This window comes from Bos taurus, chromosome 3 (assembly GCF_002263795.3).
Source record: "Bos taurus isolate L1 Dominette 01449 registration number 42190680 breed Hereford chromosome 3, ARS-UCD2.0, whole genome shotgun sequence".
NCBI lineage: Eukaryota > Metazoa > Chordata > Mammalia > Artiodactyla > Bovidae > Bos > Bos taurus.
In genome coordinates this window covers 35,744,311-35,763,165 of record NC_037330.1, presented here as the reverse complement: position 1 = coordinate 35,763,165, position 18,855 = coordinate 35,744,311, and the positions used below count along the sequence as shown (strand labels likewise).

The following is an 18,855-nucleotide window of genomic DNA, read 5'->3' as shown; positions in this document are numbered from 1 at the left end:
GAAAATAATAGAATGGGAAAGACTAGAGATCTCTTCACGAAAATTAGAGATACCAAGGGAACATTTCATGCAAAGATGGACTCAATAAAGGACAGATATGGTATGGACCTAACAGAAGCAAAAGATATTAAGAAGAGGTGGCAAGAATACACAGAAGAACTGTACAAAAAAGATCTTCATGACTCAGATAATCACGATGGTATGATCACTGACCTAGAGCCAGACATCCTGGAATGTGAAGTCAAGTGAGCCTTAGGAAGCATCACTATGAACAAAGCTAGTGGAGGTGATGGAATTCCAGGTGAGCTATTTCAAATCCTGAAAGATGATGCTGTGAAAGTGCTGCACTCAATATGCCAGCAAATTTGGAAAACTCAGCAGTGGCTATGGGACTGGAAAAGGTCAGTTTTCATTCCAATCCCATCACTTCATGGCAAATAGATGGACAAACAATGGAAACAGTGACAGACTTTATTTTCTTGGGCTCCAAAATCACTGTAGATGTTGATTGCAGCCATAAAATTAAAAGACGCTTGCTCCTTGGAAGAAAAGCTATGACCAACCTAGACAGCATAGTAAAAAGCAGAGACATTCCTTTGCCAACAAAGGTCTGTCTAGTCAAAGATATGGTTTTAGTCATGTATGGGTGTGAGAGTTGGACCATAAAGAAGGCTGAACACTGAAGAATTGATGCTTTTGAGCTGTGGTGTTGGAGAAGACTCTTGAGAGTCCCTTGGACTGCAAGGAGATCCAACCAGTCAATCCTAAAGGAAATCCATCTTGAATATTCATTGGAAGGACTGATGCTGAAGCTGAAACTCCACTACTTTGGCCACCTGATTGAAGAACTGACTCATTGGAAAAGACCCTGATTTGGGGAATGATTGAAGGCAGGAGAAGAAGGGGATGACAGAGGAAGAGATGGTTGGGTGGCATCACTGACTCAGAGCAAGCTCCAGGAGTTGGTGATGGACAGGGAAGCTTGGCGTGCTGCAGTCCATGGGGTCACAAAGAGTCGGACACGACTGAGAACTAAACCGAATGTTCCATTGTATATATGTACCACATCTTTATCCATTCTTCTGTCAACGGATATCTTAAACCCCAAAATAAAGCATTTTAATCTTATAGTACAGTACTTTGGAAAATACGGTAGTACAGTAGAATAGTTGGCATACAGGAACTGGCATTGAATGAAAAGGCAGGAAGAGTTACTGACTAGGGGAGGTGGGAGATTGTAGAACTTAAGGATTGTCAGCAATAAAAGACAGGTCAGGTTGCAATTTCACTCATGCTGATGATAGCATCTTTGAAAGTTCACAACTTGAAGTTTCTTCAAGTAATGTAGAAGACTTACTGTCTTTGATTGTGAGACCTTCTTCAAGTAATGCCCGTTGTTTTACTTTTACTTCCAAATCTTGTGCTAGTTCTTGTTTTGCAAATTTTACTCCAGGGAGACAAAGGGAATGGCATTCTGGGAAATGTAGTTCCATTTAACCAAATTGATATGGCACAGTCCACCACAGTCCCAGAGGAAAAGACTAATCATTCTTTGTTCATTAATTCAAGCAAGAACTTCATTGTGCCAGTGACACTCTAGGTATTCATTTTGCAGGGCTTAAAACAGCCTTAATGAACTTGAGTAGTGGGATATATAAGTGAATTTCAAACACCTAAATCCATAATTATAAACATGGTAGTGTAATAATGGAAAATGAGCCCATGAGAGAAAATGACAGAGGAGGAAAATGTAAATTCTCAGAAAATGCTTTGCTAAAGAATGATATCTAACCTGAGACCCGGAAAAAAGTTCAAGACAATGTTTCAGAAAACAGAGAAAGATATTTCACAATGTCTTGAGAGGAGTTGAGGACACTTGTTACAGCCTACTCCTCACCTGCCATTTTATCTAGAATCCCAGAATTTTAATTTAACCCTCCACTAAAACTTGCGACGTCAGGGTTACCACCCAGGCCCTAATCCAAGCCTGAATCTAAAGTCTGGTGGTTAACTCACAGTCTTCGTCTCACTTGATCACTCACTCGATCACTCAGCATTACTTGTGCAGCAGATCACCTCCACTTTGAAACATTTTCTTCACCTGGCTTCCATTGTTTGTCTGTCTACTAGGATGTGCCGTGCTCCATGATAGCAGGGCTTTGGCCTGTTCACTGCCATATCTCTAGTGGCATGGACGATGTAAGTGGAGAGTAGACACTAAGTAAGTACTTATTGAATGAATTATACTCTTTTTTAAATTTTTTTACATTCTCTCCCATTGCATGTTATTATAAGACACTGAGTATAGTTTCCTGTGTTATATAATAGGTCCTTGTTGGTCATCTATTTTATATATTGGAGTGTGTATATTTTAATCTCAAACTCCTAATTTATCCCTCTTGCCACCTCCCCTTTTGTAACCATAAGTTTGTTTCCTGTGTTTGTGAATGTATTTCTGTTTTGTACATACGTTCATTTGTACCATTTTTTTGATCCACATATAAATGATAACATGATATTTGTCTTTCTCTGTCTGGCTTGTCTTAGTATGGTAATCTCTAATATGATAATATGTTGTTGCAAATAGCATTATTTCATTCTTTTTATGGCTGAGTAATATTCCTTTGTATATAGGTACCACATTTTTTTTATCCTTTCATTTGTCGATGAGATGAACACTTAAGTTACTTCCATATCTTGGCTATTGTAAATAATGCTCCTATGAACATTAGGGTCTATATGTCTTTTTGAATTATGTTTTTCTCTGGATCATATAACAGTTCTATTTTTAGCTTTTTAAGGAACCTCTGTACTGTTCTCCATAGTGACTATACCAGTTTACATTCCCAGCAATAGTATAGCAATCCCCGCACCCTCTCCAGCATTTATTATTTATAGATTTTTTGATGTTGTCCATTCTGACTGGTGTGAGGTGACACCTCATGGTAGTTTTTTTTTTTTTTTTTTTAATTACTTTTCCTTCTGGGCTTTGCACTCTGCCTCCCTCTGCTGCTGCTCCATCATGGCCTGGCGTCGCTTCTCCAGTTCCATGTTGCCCTGCTCATAGTTGGCTTTCCGCTTGTCCTCGAATGTAACTGGTAATTTTTTCTGAGGTTCCTCTTCTTGTGCTTTCTGATATGAAGGCAGAGTTCCATTAATGGAATCAATTTGCTTTCCTCCTCTAAAAGATGGAGGGACAAGCTCAGGAGGTAAAGCCAGCGGCAACGGCTGTCCAGCTTTGGCCATATCAGTGAGGTGCATCGCAAGGATGAACTCCTCAGCTTTCAGCTGTCCGTCACCATCGATGTCAGCCAGAGTCCATATAGTAGCTAGCTGAGTTTGAGAAAGATTTGACTGAAGAAGAGCATTTCTAGCTTGAAAACCTGAGAGGTATCCACTCATGCTTTTGTCAAGACTATTAAATTTTTGCCGATATTTTAATCTTGAAGGCTGAGGAACTGCCCACTCTGAGGTCCCAGTCTTGGGTGAATTCCCTGAGAGGGAAGCAGTTGAGGAAGTTGAGCTACTAGATCCTAAATCAATCAGAGACTGGGCTTTCTGTATATTAGCACCACCAAATCCTCCCATCATCAGACTGTAGGATGACGTATGAGGCAATGTTGAAGAAGAATAAGGAATGGATAAAGGCTGAATGAGACTGACGGTTCCATTTGGTAATGATGAAGTGCTAATGGAAGGCACTAGGGGAGCAGCCATCAATAGGGAAGGGAGGGTGGTCCCTGAAGTCGCCGAGGACAAGGGTGGTGCTATGGGTGCAACTGGAGGCAATGACTGAGGAATGGACAGATTGGGCATGCTTCCCATTCCAAAACGAGCAGAAATTAATGGAGAGAACATAGGAGGCTGTTTCATAATAGGAGGAAGAACCACCGGCAACTGTTGGCCTTGAAGCTTTAGTTTGATGAGTTTCATCGCTATGGAGAACTCTTGTTGATCCATCTTCCCATCCTTGTTCAGGTCTGATAAAGCCCATATTTCAGCTAAAACGGGAGCCGGCAGGCCTGACTGTAAGAAAAAGGTACGGGCTTGATCACCTGTTATGTAACCTCCCGAAGGTTTGAGGTTATCAAACTGCTTGTCATGTTTAGTCCATTCTTCGGAGGTAATAGCCCACATGTTTGGCCCTCCATTCATTGCTGTGGGAAACTGAGCCATCATGGTCCTGAATTTTCCTTGCTAACGCTCAGCCATCTGACATTCCGCACCAACCATTGCCAAGGAGGAAAACCAACTCTGTGAAAATAAAATGGGGCCCCGAGGAAGCGGGCGGGTGCCCCTCAGGGCTGGTTCGCTTCTGCCCGCACCCCGAAAGCGAGGGGGCCAGCCGCCGCGTCCGCACCTGCCCGAAGAGGCCGCGGCTAGGGGTCCAGGGTTTGGCCGCGGGGAAGAGGCAGCCCGGCCCCGGCTCCTGGCCGTCCGCCCTGGCCGCGCCGCGGGGGCAGGAACCCGGGGCCGGAGGTTTCCGCCCGGCGCCGCCAAGACTGCCAGGGGCCTAGTTCGGGGGCCTCCCGGGTTCCCGAGGGCCCGTCCGCGTCGTGCGGGGCGCGCAGCCGCCTCCCGGCCCGGCCCGCAAGCCTCCCCGCGGCGGACGCCGCAGCGCCCGCACCTGCCCCGCCCTCATGGCAGTTTTGATTTGCATTTCTCTAATAATTAGTGACATTGAACATCTTTTCATGTGTCTTTTGGTTATCTGCATGTGTTCTTCAGAGAAATGTCTATTTAGATCTTCTGCCTGTTTTTGATTGGGTTGTTTGCTTTTTTGATATTGAGGTATTTGTATATTTTATTTTACTTTTTGTTGAAATACGGTTGATTTACAATGTTATTTTCAGATATACAGAGAAGTGATTCATTTATATATATGTAAATGTAAATAGATACTTTTTACATTCTCTTCCATTTCAGGTTATTATAAGATGTTGAGTATAATTACTTGTACTATACAGTGGGTCTTTGTTGATTATTTATCTTATATATAGTAGTATGCATATTTTTATCTCAAACTCCTAATTTATTCCTCTTTCCTCTCCACATCCTCTCCAGTATTTATTTGTAGTTTTTTGCTGTTGGCTATTCTGACTGCTGTGAGGTGATATCTCATTGTAGTTTTGATTTGCATTTCCTTAATAATTAGCAGTGCTCAGCATCTTTTCATGTGGCTTTTGGCCATCTGTGTATGTCTTCTTTGGCTAAATGTCCATTTATGTCTTCTGTCCATTTTTTTATTTTTATTTTTATTTTATATTAAGCTGAGCTGTTTGAATATTTTGGAGACTAATCACTTGTCAATCACATCATTTACAAATATTCTCTTTGATTCTGTAGGTTGTCTTTTTCTTTATGGTTCATTTGCTGTGTTTTGAAACATTTTATTTTAAATTTTAATTAGGTCCCATTTATTTACTTTTGTTTTTATTTCCATTATTCTAGGAGATGACTGAAAAAGATGTTGCTGTCAATTTATGTCAAAGAGTGTTTTGCTTGTTTCCTTTAAGAATTTTACAGTATCCAGTCTTATATTTAGATCTGAATTCCATTTTGAGTTTAATTTTGTGTATGGTGCCAAGGAGTGTTCCAATTTCTTTTTTTGTTGTTGTTGTTTTTACAAGTAGCTGTTCAGTTATCTCAGTGCTTTTATTGAAGAGACTGCCTTTTCTCCATTGTGTATTGTTGCTCCTTTTGTCATAGATTAATTGAACACATGTGCAGGCTTATTTCTGGGCTTTCTGTTCCATTGATCTGTATTTCTGTTTTTGTGCCAGTACCATACCACTTTGATGACTGTAGCTTTGTAGTATAATCTGAAGTCAGGGAGCCTGATTCCTCCAGCTCCATCTTTCTTTCTCAGATTGCTTTGGATATTTCAGGGTCATTTGTGTTTCTATACAAATTAAAAATTTTTTTTTGTTCTAGTTCTGTGAAAAATGCCACTGTTAACTTGACAGAGATTGCATTGAATTAATAGATTTCCTGGGTAGTATAGTCATTTTGACACTAGTCTTCCAATCTAAGAATATGGCATATCTTGCCATTTGTTTCATATCAGATTTCTTTCATCAGTGGCATAGTTGTTGGAGTACAGGTCTTTTGCCTCCTTAGTAGGTATATTCCTATGTATTTTACTCTCTGTTTTTTAATACTCTGGCTAGGTTTGTCATAGTTTTTCTTCCAAGGAGCAAACGTCTTTTAATTTCATGGCTGCAGTCACTATCTGCAGTGATTTTGGAGTTAATAAAATAAAATAAAAGTTTGTCACTGTTTCCATTGTTTTCCCATTTATTTGCCATGAAGTGATGGGACCAGATGCCATGATCTTAAGTTTTATGAATGTTGAGCTTTAAGCCAACTTTTTCATTCTCCTCTTTCACTTTCACCAAAAGGCTCTTTAGTTCTTCTTCACTTTCTGCCATAAGGGTGGTGTCATCTGCATATCTGAGGTTATTGCTATTTCTCTTGGCAATCTTGATTTCAGCTTGTTAGTCATCTAGCTCGGCATTTCACATAATATACTCTGCATGTAAGTTAAATAAGCAGGGTGACAGTATACAGCCTTGGGGTGGACATACTCCTTTCCCTATTTAGAACCAGTCCGTTGTTCCATATCTCATTGTAACAGTTGCTTCTTGACCTACATATAGGTTTCGCAGGAGGCAGGTAAGGTGGTCTGGTATTCCTCTCTCTTGAAGAATTTTCCACAGTTTGTTATGATCCATACAAAGACTTTAATGTAGTCAATGAGGCAGAAGTCAAAGTTTTTCTGGAACTCCCTTGCTTTTTCTATGATCCAATGGGTGTTGGCAATTTGATCTCTAGTACGTCTGTCTTTTCTAAATCCAGCTTGTACATCTGGAAGTTCTTGGTTCACGTATTGTTGAAGCCTCACTTGAAGGATTTTGAGCATTACCTTGCTAGCATGTGAAATGAGTGCAATTGTGTAATAGTTTAAAATTCTTTGCATTGCCCTTCTTTGGGATTGAAATGAAAACTGACCTTTTCCAGTCCTATGGCCACTATTGAGTTTTCCAAATTTGCTGGCATAATAAATGCAGCATTTTCAGCCCATCATCTTTTAGGATTTGAAATAGCTTAGCTGGAATTCCATCACCTCCACTAGCTTTTCTCATAGTAATGCTTTCTAAGGCCCACTTGCCTTCACACTACAGGATGTCTGGTTCTAGGTGGGTGACCATACCATCATGGTTTTCCAATTTCATTAGACATTTTTGTACAGTTCTGTGTATTCTTGCCCCTCTTCTTAATAGCTTCTGCTTCTGTTAGGACCTTGACATTTATGTCCTTTATTCTGCTCATCTTTTCATAAAATGTTCCCTTGGTACCTTTAATTTTCTGGACGAGATCTCTGGTCTTTCCCATTCTTTTGTTTTCCTCTATTTCTTTACGTTGTTCACTTAAGACTCTCTCTCTCCATGCTCTTCTTTGGAATTCTGTGTTCAGATGGGTGTATATTCCTTTTGTCCTTTGCCTTTTGCTTAATTTCTTTTCTCATCTATTTGAAGACCTCCTCAGATGACCATTTTGCCTTTTTACATTTATCTTTCTTGGGGATAGTTTTGATCACTGCCTCCCATACAGTGTTATGAACCTCTGTCCATAGTTCTTCAGGCACTCTGTCTATCCCTTGAATAGGATCAAGATCTAATCCCTTGAATCTGTTTGTCATTTCCATTGTACAATCGTAAGGGATTTGATTTAGATCATACCCTGAATGGTCTAGTGGTTTTCCCTACTTTCTTAAATTTAAGTCCAAATTTTGCAATAAGGAGTTCATGATCTGAGCCACAGTCAGATCAAAAACCCAGTCTTGTTTTTGCTGATTGTATAGAGCTTCTCCATCTTTGGCTGCAAAGAATATAATCAGTCTGATTTCCGTATCAACCATGTGATGATGTCCATGTGTAGAGTTGTCTCTTATGTTGTTGGAAGAGGGTGTTTGCTATTCCCAGTGCATTCTCTTGGTAAAACTGTCATAGCCATTGTCCTGCTTCATTTTGTACTCTAAGGCCAAACTTGCCTGTTACTCCAGTTATCTCTTGATTTCCTACTTTTGCATTCCAGTCTCCTATGATGAAAAGGACATTTTTTTTTTTAATGTTAGTTCTATAAGGTCCTTTAGGTTGGTTTAGTGTATAGTATGCAAGAGATTTGAGTATTAATTTTGCAGCCTGCAACTTTATCAAATTCATTAATGAGCTCTACCAGCTTTCTGGTGGCATCTTCAGGATTTTCTATGTATAGTATCATGTTACCTGCAAACAGTGACAGTTTTACTCATTTTTCAATTTGGATTCATATATTTTTTCTTCTCTTATTGCTGTAGCTATGACTTCCAAAACTGTGTTGAATAAATGTGGTGAGAATGGACATTCTTGTCTTGTTCCTGATCTTAAGAGGATATGCTTTCACCACTGAATATGATGTTAGCCATGGGTTTGTCATATATGGCCTTTATTACATTGAAGTAGGCTCTCTCCATGCCCACTTTCTGGAGTTTTTATCAGAAATGGATGATGAATTTTACCAAAAGTTTTTTCTGCATCTGTTGAGATGATCATTTCATTTTTATTCAATTTGTTAATGTGGCATATCACACTGATTTGCAGATATTAAATATCCTTACAGCCCTAAGATAAATCCCCCCTGATCATGGCATGTGATCCTTTTAATGTATTGTTGGGTTTGGTTTCCTAGTAACGTGGAAGATTTTAGAGGAAGTTTTGGGGGAGTCTTGAGGTCAAAGATCAGACTGGAGTAGGTTTAAGAGACACTGGAAGAAGAATTAATGGTAGCAACTTTAACTGTTTTGAGGAACGTTGCTTTAGAGGAGACATAAAACAGACAGTAGCTAAAGGGAGATACGGCGTGCAAAGGAGCTTTATTTTTTTTTTAAGAAATTTATATCTTGATGGGAAGGGTCTGATAAAGAAATAAAACCTGAATTTTCTGAATGGAGAGAGAGAATCACTGGAGTGATGTCTTTGAGGACAGGAGAGGAATGGGATTCTATGCGTAAGTGAATTGGTGGGCTTTGAACAGGAGCAGGGATGGTTCATGTAATACCAAAAGGGAAGGATGTTGGTGCAGGTGCAGGTACGTGAGTAGTTGTGGAAAAAGCCTATGAATGGCTCCTGTGACGTATCTCCAGTGCTGGTGTCTTTTCTACCCTACCTGTAAATGCTGGAGTGTCCCAGGGCTCAGTCATTGACTTGCTTCTCCTACATTCGTTTGCTAAGATGATCTTATTAAGTCCAATGACTTCAAATATGCTGTTCATTTCCAAATATTTTTATCCTCCCGTAACTTCTCAAACCACAGACTCATACCCAACTTCTTACCTGGTATCTATGCTTAGATGGCGAGCAGGCATTTTAGACTTTATGTATCTACAAGTGAGCAGTTGACTTCTCATCTCCCTTCCCAAAACATCTGCTCACCCTTCACCATGTATGCATGACACCATGCACTTGCATGACACCATTTAAACCAAAATGTTGACATCAGTCCTAATGATTCTGTTTTTCTCATCATTCCACATTCACACTGTAAATAAGGCTAGCAGTGACTTCAAAATATATCCAAGATCTCAGTACTTTCTTACACATCCTGTGGCATCATCCCAGTATGAGCTACCATTGTTTCTAATCTGGGTTATACGATCATGCTTTTATGATCTCTCTGGTCTCTCTGCATCTACTTTTGTCTCTTTAGTAAAACTTCCACCAATAAGCCAGAATGACTCTTCAGAATGCCACTTTGCTGCTCAAATCTCTTCAATGGATTTTTGAAAAAATAAAATCTAAAGTTCTTTCCATTATCCACAAGGTCCTAGGTGATCTGGTTCAAGATTAGCTTTCTCTCTCATCATCTGCTCACCTTTCCCTTAGCTCACTTTACTCTATAAACAGATCCACCTGCCAAACAAAGCACATCCCACCCCAGGATTCTGCACTGGCTCTTCTCGCTGCCTGCCATGCATTGCCCTGATATTCACATGGCTCCCTCCCTCGCTTCTTCAGGTCTGTGTTCAGATATTCTCCAGAGGGGACCTTCCGTGGCGACCATGTCTAAAGTAACACTTTCTCTATCTCCTTCCTCTGCTCTGATTTTCTTTGCTGTATTTATCACTTACTGAAATTTTCATTTATATTCATCTGTCTCCCTGTTCTTGCCAATAAAAAGTTAGGCTCCACCAGAACTGAGAGTTGTGGTGTTTTACCACCACATACCTACAGCACCCATGCACATAGGTCAGTACTCAATACATGGATTGAATGAATGGGAGCTGTTAAAATTTGAAAACAGAAATGAAGTGATATGATCAGAATTGGATAAAGGCAAAAATAGGAGGAGGCATTGCAGCTGGGGGCTGGGCTCTTACAATAATCTCGGTGAGATAAGGTTGACTTGGTTGACTTGGTGTATGGTAGAAGCAATAGGGCTATTAAAAAGAGACTGATTTAAGTCTTCTCCCACTCAAAGTTGTACACCCCAATTTTGTTCAAGCTTCACTTCTCTGACCCATTTACAGATTTGGTCTCCTGGCAAAATACTTGTCAAATGTCTTGGCACATAATGAGAGAATGCTAAAACTGGAAGTAGGCACAGATATCATTAAATTTGATGCCTTCCTCCTACAGAAGAGAAAACTGAGCTCCAGAGAGATAGAGATTCCACTCAGAGTCTCTTGTTGGTGAAAGGAGCCAAGACTCAACCTGCTTTGCCTTATTCTCCTGTGCTCTTTCATCTCCCAACTCACTGTATTATAGAACTGTAAGAAAAAAAATGCATGTACTTTTTAACATCTTAAGGACTTTGAAACTGCTGTTTTAAAAATAACTTGCTATGTGATCACAAGTTCAAGTTTGGCTTTTTGCAAAACTTTAATTGTATTTTGGGCTGTGCTAAGAAGTCCCAAGAGAGTATATCAGGTTTTCACTAGAGTCTTTCTATTCAGTGGCTTCAGACAGTGGGGCAGCAAGCAAAGGCATCATTCCAAGGTTGATTCCCTATTTGCTTCATGGTCCTCCTGGATAGCTACTTAATGTCATCTTTAAGGCAGGATCTCAAAAAGCAGACTCTGTCCAATGTTTTAAGGAAAATGCAAAATAAATTGAGTAGTATCAGTAAACCAGCATGAAGAAAAATAAAGAAAATAACTTTTCCACACTAATGTAGATTCATTTCAACACATATCATTAATGTAAATTTTCACCTTCAAAGTGCCCAGGCAACCATATCTCAACATTAAGTGTAATAACTGCTGAGGGCACTTTCCCACCTCTCGACAAAACCTCAGCATGCTTTCCCTCCCTCCTTCATATATTCAGGTCTAATTTGCACAGGATTCAGAAGCACTTCACTCGTTCATGTAAATAGGCTGCTTGTTCCTGATGAGCTAGCTCATCACACAAAAGCTTCTTAAGAGCTTTCCTCTCCTTGGCAAGGTAATGTGTGATCCTGACACGCAGGGTGAGAAGAGAAAAGGGGTCATTCACTTGGGACTGATGGCCTGAGGAGCTAAAGAACACATGGGTAGAAGCGGTATTGTTTCTAGTGGCAACTACTTTCACGTCTACCAAAGTTTGTCTTTGGTTTGTACCCCTTGAACCTGAGCAGTGCAGAATCTGAACAGGTTTGAGAGGTGTGGTTTTGGCCTCCCTTTGGTTCACTTTGGGCTTCCCTGGTGGCTCAGATGGTAAAGAATCTGCCTGCAACCCAGGAGTCCTGGGTTTGATCCCTGGCTTGGGATGATCCCCTGGAGAAGGGAATGGCAACCCACTCCACTATTCTTGCCTGGAGAGTTCCATGGACCGAGGAGTCTGGCAGGCTACAATCCATGGAGGGCTCACTTTTTCTTCCCATGCTGCATCCTCTCTCTTCCAGTCTCTGCTGAATCTGTTTATTTTTTAGGAATCTGATAATATAAGGAAGAAAGTTGTTAGGGGTTAAATTGTCTCCTTCCAAAATTCATATGTTGTAGTTCTAACCTCCCAATACCTCAAACTCTGACCTTATTTGGAAATAGGATCCTTGCATAGGTAATTTAGTTGAGGTCATACTGCAGAAGGTTGGGACCCTAACCCACTATGACAGGTATCTTTATAAAAGGGAAATTTGGACACTCACAGGGAGAGTGGCATATGGAAATTCATGTCCCAAACCAAAGAACTACTATTAAACTCTGGGAGAGCCCTGGAACAGATGCTTCTCTGGGGCCTTCTGAGGGAACATGGCTCTGATCACACCTTGATCTTGGATTTCTGCCTCTAGAACTGTAAAGACAAGAAACTCCTACTGTGTAAGCTGCATGGTGTGTAGTATTGTTTTTACAGCAGCCCTTGGCAACAAAGGTCCGTCTAGTCAAGTCTGTGGTTTTTCCAGTGGTCATGTATGGATGTGAGAGTTGGACTGAGAAGAAAGCTGAGTGCGGAAGAATTGATGCTTTTGAACTGGGGTGTTGGAGAAGAGTCTTGAGAGTCCCTTGGACTGCAAGGAGATCCAGCCAGTCCATCCTAAAGGAAACCAGTCCTGGGTGTTCATTGGAAGGACTGATGCTGAGGCTGAAACTCCAATACTTTGGCCACCTCATGCGGAGAGTTGACTCATTGGAAAAGACTCTGATGCTGGGAGGGATTGGGGGCAGGAGGAGAAGGGGACGACAGAGGATGAGATGGCTGGATGGCATCACTGACTCAATGGACGTGAGTCTCAATGAACTCCGGGAGTTGGTGATGGACAGGGAGGCCTGGCGTGCTGCGATTCATGGGGTCTCAAGGAGTCGGACATGACTGAGCGACTGAACTGAACTGAATGGAGGAATTTGTTGTTGAGTTGCTAAGTCATGTCTAAGTCTTTTGCGACCCCATGGACTGTAGCCCACAAAGCTCCTCTGTTCACGGAACTTCCTAGGCAAAAATACCGGAGTAAGGTTGCCTATTCCTTCTCCAGGGGATCTTCCCAACCTGGGGATCGAACCTGCATCTCCTTCTTTGGCAGGCGCATTATTTTTCACTGAGCCACCAGGGAAGTCTAATGGAGGAATGGCAGAGTGTTAATTTCCCAGGTTTAGCTCTGTCTCAAGCTATAGCATCCTCTGTGAGCTTCTGAAATATACATGGGATCATGTCATTGCCCAGTATAAAGCCCTCCAGTGGCTCTCACCTCCCTTATTACTGGGCCCTCAGGACCAACCCAGTCTGCCCCAAGAAGGTCTCTGACATGATCTCCTATTACTCTTTTCCTTATAACTCTCTGCAACCCCACTGCACCTTGCTTGCATACTCAGTCATGTCTGACTCTTTGCCACTCCATGGACTGTAGCCTGTCAGGCTCCTCTGTCTGTGGGATTATGTCCACAAGAATACTGGACCTTACTATTCTACGAACTCTAAGCACATAGATATTCGCACCTTTTTTTCCTCTCTCACTTAAATTTGGTTTTTGTTCAAAACTAATTTCCTTGACCACCCTATGAAGAATAACACTTATTTTGCTTTTTTCCTTCTTCAATAACACCTCTCAGTACCTAATTCCATGTATCTCTTTATTGCTTGTCATCATCTGCAAGCAGGTAAGCTTCTCAGGTGTAGGACCTGGCAGGTTTGTTGTTGTATCCTCAAAGCCTTTGAATGGTGGAATACATCAAAGGAGCTCAATGTATATTTCCTGAATGAACGGAGGATTTGCCCGACACTTGGAGATATTATAATTTTAAAATTTCAGCAGCTATATTTCCACGGCATACTGGGCTGCTGCTTTCACGTTCCTGTTACTGTGGGATTGATTCCACTGCCTATGTGTCTGAAAACACTCCTCCTTCTCTCATCCTTTCCCAGCACAGACTCCCAGGAAAGGCATTTCCTAAAAGAGAAAGGACAGAAAATGAGCACCTCTGAGGAGTCATTCCTCTTATTGTCGCCTATATCCTCTGCAGTCTGGAACACAACAAATAATGGACTTAGGGAATCAACAGGAATTTTTTTTTTTTTAAACAAAGAACTAAATTTTAATCAACTAAATTTCACCAAAAGTAACCTATGCTCTTCAGGCGAACCTCCTACTTGGCTTAAAAGATCTTCAGTTTACCCAGTTGCTAAGATGGTCCCCAGTGATCGCGTTGTCCAGGTGTTCAGGCTGCTTATAATCCCTTCCTTTCCCTTGAATGTGGGGTGGTTTAGTAGCTCACTTTCTAAGGAATAGAATAGATCAAGGTGATGGGCTGTCACTTCTGAGATTAAGTATGAAGAGGCTAACTTACACCTTGAGTGCTCTTGCTCTCTCCCTCTTGGATGGTGCAATTTTGGGAAAAGCCAGCTGCCATCTTGTCAGTCAGTCATGTAGAGAGGCCCACGTGACTGAGCTTGAAAGCTGACTGTCCCCCACTTGAGCTGTGAGATGACTGCAGCCCTGGGTGACTGTTTCGAGGGCTTATGGGAGATTATGAGCCAGAGACCCCTACTAATATATTCCCTCCCTGATTCCTGGCCCCCAGAAAATGTGGGAAAAATAGGTGTTTGTTGGCCTCCATAGATAAGGGTTGGATTCATTTGTTACATGGATGTAGACAACTCATATACCATGTGCTGTGTTTGATTTGTGGTCATCAATTTTAAAGGACTGCTAATGTGAAACGTTACCTTAAGATGATTCTTTCAAAGGCAAATATACATACATACAAGAGGTTTTTTTTTTTCACATCTGAATTTAGCCTGCAATGTTTATTTTTGTATATTAAATGGCCAAAATGCAAATATATGAAAGCTCTGTTTATACATGTTGCCGCATTTAAGCCTCATGTCTGAAAATAAGGTGCTTCATCACCCCATCTTAACTAAAGAGAAGCTGAGGAACAAGCAGTGTAAGCAGCTTGCCCAGGGTCATTCAGCCAGTATGTGGTGGAGCCCGACAGTCCAGTTTTAAAGCTGAGGCCTTGACCATTAATCTGTGCTGTTTCTTAGACAAAAAGGTTGATTAGGCTATTAAAATAGGTCAAATTGCTTTAAAAACTAGTTCTAGCTCTTGTGTAGAAGAGTTATTCAACCAGAACAAGAGTTTTCATGATTCAAAGATGCAGTGTTACCAACCTTTGAATTCTCAGAATTAAATGAGATGAGATTTTTAAAAATATTCAAATGAGGAGACAAAACCTAAATTATCATTGGGAAAAAAACAAAAAATTTACCCTCAGGGAGGCAAGGACATTCAAATCACTAGAAAATCCAAACGCATTTGCTGATCAGACTTTGAGACATTATTAGATTTATTGACACATTTCAAACACGTCAGTATGTGCTGACAGCAAGAAGTATGAGGATTTTGGCCCAGTTGTGCTGCCTCTTGACCTAGGACATCAGCAAATGCCCACAGTGTAGATAGAAGCTCCTCTGGAGAAAGGCCTTAGGGATTCTGAGAAATTGGAAGTTCCCGTGCATTTTCATTTCATAGATGAAGGTTGCCCTACCTGCCTTTCAGGGTTGTGCTGCGCCAGATTCAGTGAGACGAAGTCTGAAAAGATTCCAGGAGCTGCAGATCCCAAATGTAGGGATGCTTACTTTTTTTTATCATCAGCAGAAGGAAAACGTACTAAATGCAGATCGTGTGCATTCTGCTTCCTGTGGGCACAGAGCAGTAACAACTGCAGAGTACTGTTGGAGCAGGCCAGGTGGTGTGATGTCCACAGCACACATGCCCAAGCAGTTAATTCAGGAGAGAAAGGTGGTGGTGTCATGACAGCAGCCAAGAGCTGGCATCTCCAGTGCCCCCTCAAGGAGCTGTGGTTTCTGAGGTTCAGTTGCAACCATCCACACAGAACTCAACTGCTAGAGTCAAAGTCAGAGCACATTTAGCATTTCAGCCACAGAACCTAGGGCCAGTGCCTGCCCACAGGTCCCCACGCAGGAGTGCTGGGGACCTGTTCACTCCACGAACATTCCCCGGCTTCTGGCATGTGCCAGTGGATGGGTACTAAGGGTACCATGGTGCATACAGCAGACCCACAGATCTGCCCCTGTGCCACTTACAGCCACGAAATGATTGTGCAAAGAATTTTGAGTACAGCTGAAAAGAGATTTGACTATCCTAGTTAGTACTAGCATATTCTAAAACCTCTATACGTTGGTGAAGTCGTTTGTTTCTTCTGTGGTTCAGAATAACTTCATAAAACCATGGAGCTTAGATAGAAATAATGGTTTTCAACTGGTTAACCCCTTCATTCTCAGAGACTGTGATTCAGGGGCTCTGTGTGCTTTCCCCAGGCTTGCTCAGCTGGAGAGGGGGCCAGGACTGTGCCAGCAGACGGGGGTCCACTATTCTGGGGTTTACCCCCCACCCCCGGGCTCAACATGCACCCCAGTGTCCATTAGCAGACAGGGCAAGGAGTGATTTGTGTTCATTCTGTTTCTGCTCTGCGGTCTCTCAATGTCTGGGTCACTGTGGTTGTACTGTGCCTAGAAATTCTGGAACTTCCTGACCGAGCCAGTCTAGAGTGCTTCAAGAGTTATTTTTCTGTCACTATTTCCCTGAATACTGTCTAACTGATGGCACCTAACTTGAGAAAGGATTCCGTTTGACCTTTTTTAGGGACTGGTTCATTACTTACAATAAGATACTTTTTAAAGTCTGCCAGACGCTAGAGCATAACATTTCTAATCAGAGCTCAACCAATCCCAGAAAACTAGTTTCAGTGAAAAATGAAGTGACTAATGGACTAAGTCTAAATGATTATGAGATGGGTGATAATCCTATTTTCCTAGTCAAAATAATGTAGAGCTGTTAAATTCAACTTCTGAGGTTTTCTGTGGGTTTGAATATTAATCTTCCTGAACACACACCTTTTTATTCCATCTGTAATTTGAATGCTCAAAATGTGATTATATGTAAGAAAACATGAGCTTTAGTATTTAAAATGAAAGCTTCCAGTCCATAATCTGGTCCCTAAGCATTTTACAATTCATCAGGGGAAGGGGATCAACATTTCTTGAGTACCTACCATGTGCCAGGCTCTTTACTGGCATCTTTTTCTTCATATGTTATGATTTATCCTTCAACTCTCTCAGACACTTATAATTATCCCTTTATTACAGAAGATGAAATTGGTGCCCAGAAAGTCACTGGTGGTGCTGGGGTTTGAACCCAGGTGCAACTGCTAAAACTTCTACTTTCTATGATACCAGATGATTTAACATCATTCCTAGAAAGACTGTCTAATTGAGAATCTGTAGTTTTACCCCTTAATCCAATAAGTGAGCCTGATTTACACTGAAGGAATTCAAAGATTCATATAGCAACTACCCAAATTTGACAGCAAATCCATCTGACAGTGACCACCATAATGACAGTGATAAAAATGGTTCAGTGCAAGCCAGACACAATCACACTTTATATGTACAGTCTCAGTTGAGTCCCACAACCTCCGATCAAGTACCTGCTCTTATTATACTGATTGGCTGAGCCCCTGTGTGGTGAGGATGGGATGGGAACCCAGAGATGCTGGTGTCTGGGGCGACGGTTTATCACTCTTCTGTAAATAGAACAAAGCAAGGCACCTAAAGACTGATTATCAATATATTTTACTTCAATTACTTGATGGAAGACAATATTTTAATGATTTATAAGGGTTATTCCCATGCACCAAGCTCCTCCGTCCATGGGATTTTCAAGGCAAGAGTACTGGAGTGGGGTGCCATTTCCTTCTCCAAACTAATAAATGAAGAGGGAGTTCTTATCATGATTGGTAGTGGTAAGAGTGGTGATGATAAGATACAAGGTCTAAAGTCCCATCAATGATAACATGTTGAAGAGAAATCCAAAGGAATCAGCCCTTCAAGCAGTGGGAGTCAGGACTAGGGTAACCCACCATACTATAATGAAATAGGGGAGATTTTGTATTTCTAAGCACAGTGTGCTGGTGACATCAACCAGACGCTATTACCTTGGAACTGGCCTTTTCTGCTCTCTAGAAGGAATGGGTTTCCCTGCTGTTCTGAGCCAACCTGCCTCCACCACTGGGGACAACCCACAGGCGTGCTCTGCCAAGGGAAACTTGCCTCCAAGTCTCTCTGGCTTAGCACTTCATCATTTGCTGTGGAAAGGTTGAATCAAAGTAGATAAAGGTCAATCTCTGACACCTCTCCCTCTAGGCAATATCTATTTGAGGCTCTCTTTTAGGAGGCAGGAATAGGAGACTGTTTCTGAATTGTGCTCATCTTCAATCATTTAAACCACTCTTTGGTATCACAGCTGCTCAACTATGCAGTCTGACATCCCTAATCTCCCTTTTGTCCCTGTTGACTGCGAAACTGTGGACTGTGGCCCACCAGGCTTCTCTGTCTAATGGGATGTCCCAGGCAAGAATATTGGAGTGGGTTGCCATTTCCATCTCAAGGGGATCTTCCCGACTCAGGGATCGAACCTGTGTCTCCTGCATTGGCAAGCAGATGCTTTACCGCTGAGCCACCAAGGAAACCCTTTTGCCCCTATTAAGTGTGGTGGTACAGGCTCTGGAGTCAGACCACCCAAGCTGGAACTCTCTGACACTTGCCAGCTCTGTAAGGTGGGTCAAGCTACAGCCTCTCAAAATGCCTGTTCCTTTATCTGAAAAGTGGAGATAATATGGGGTTATACCTCCTGGGGTTATTGTAAATTAGAGCACATAAAGCATTTAGAACTGTGTGGCACGTGGTAAGCATGTCAATGATATATTATCTGCAACTATTGCAGATCACAGTTAGGGCTTCTAGTCTTGTGTTTATGATGAGATCTGCACATGTTGAATTATGTATGGAACTGTTCAATGGAAAGACTTCCGCTCTCAATCGA

The 18,855-nt window shown here is 41.6% G+C and overlaps 1 protein-coding gene across 1 annotated transcript; it reads right to left on the bottom strand.

Moving 5' to 3' along the window:
- Window positions 1-2,955: 2,955 nt before the first annotated feature.
- Window positions 2,956-4,262, bottom strand: LOC101903424 (intersectin-2-like). Its single transcript, XM_059885058.1, has one exon. The coding sequence runs from the start codon at window positions 4,177-4,179 to the stop codon at window positions 2,971-2,973; it is 1,209 nt and encodes a 402-aa protein (XP_059741041.1). The 5' UTR covers window positions 4,180-4,262; the 3' UTR covers window positions 2,956-2,970.
- Between the last annotated feature and the right edge of the window lie 14,593 nt (window positions 4,263-18,855).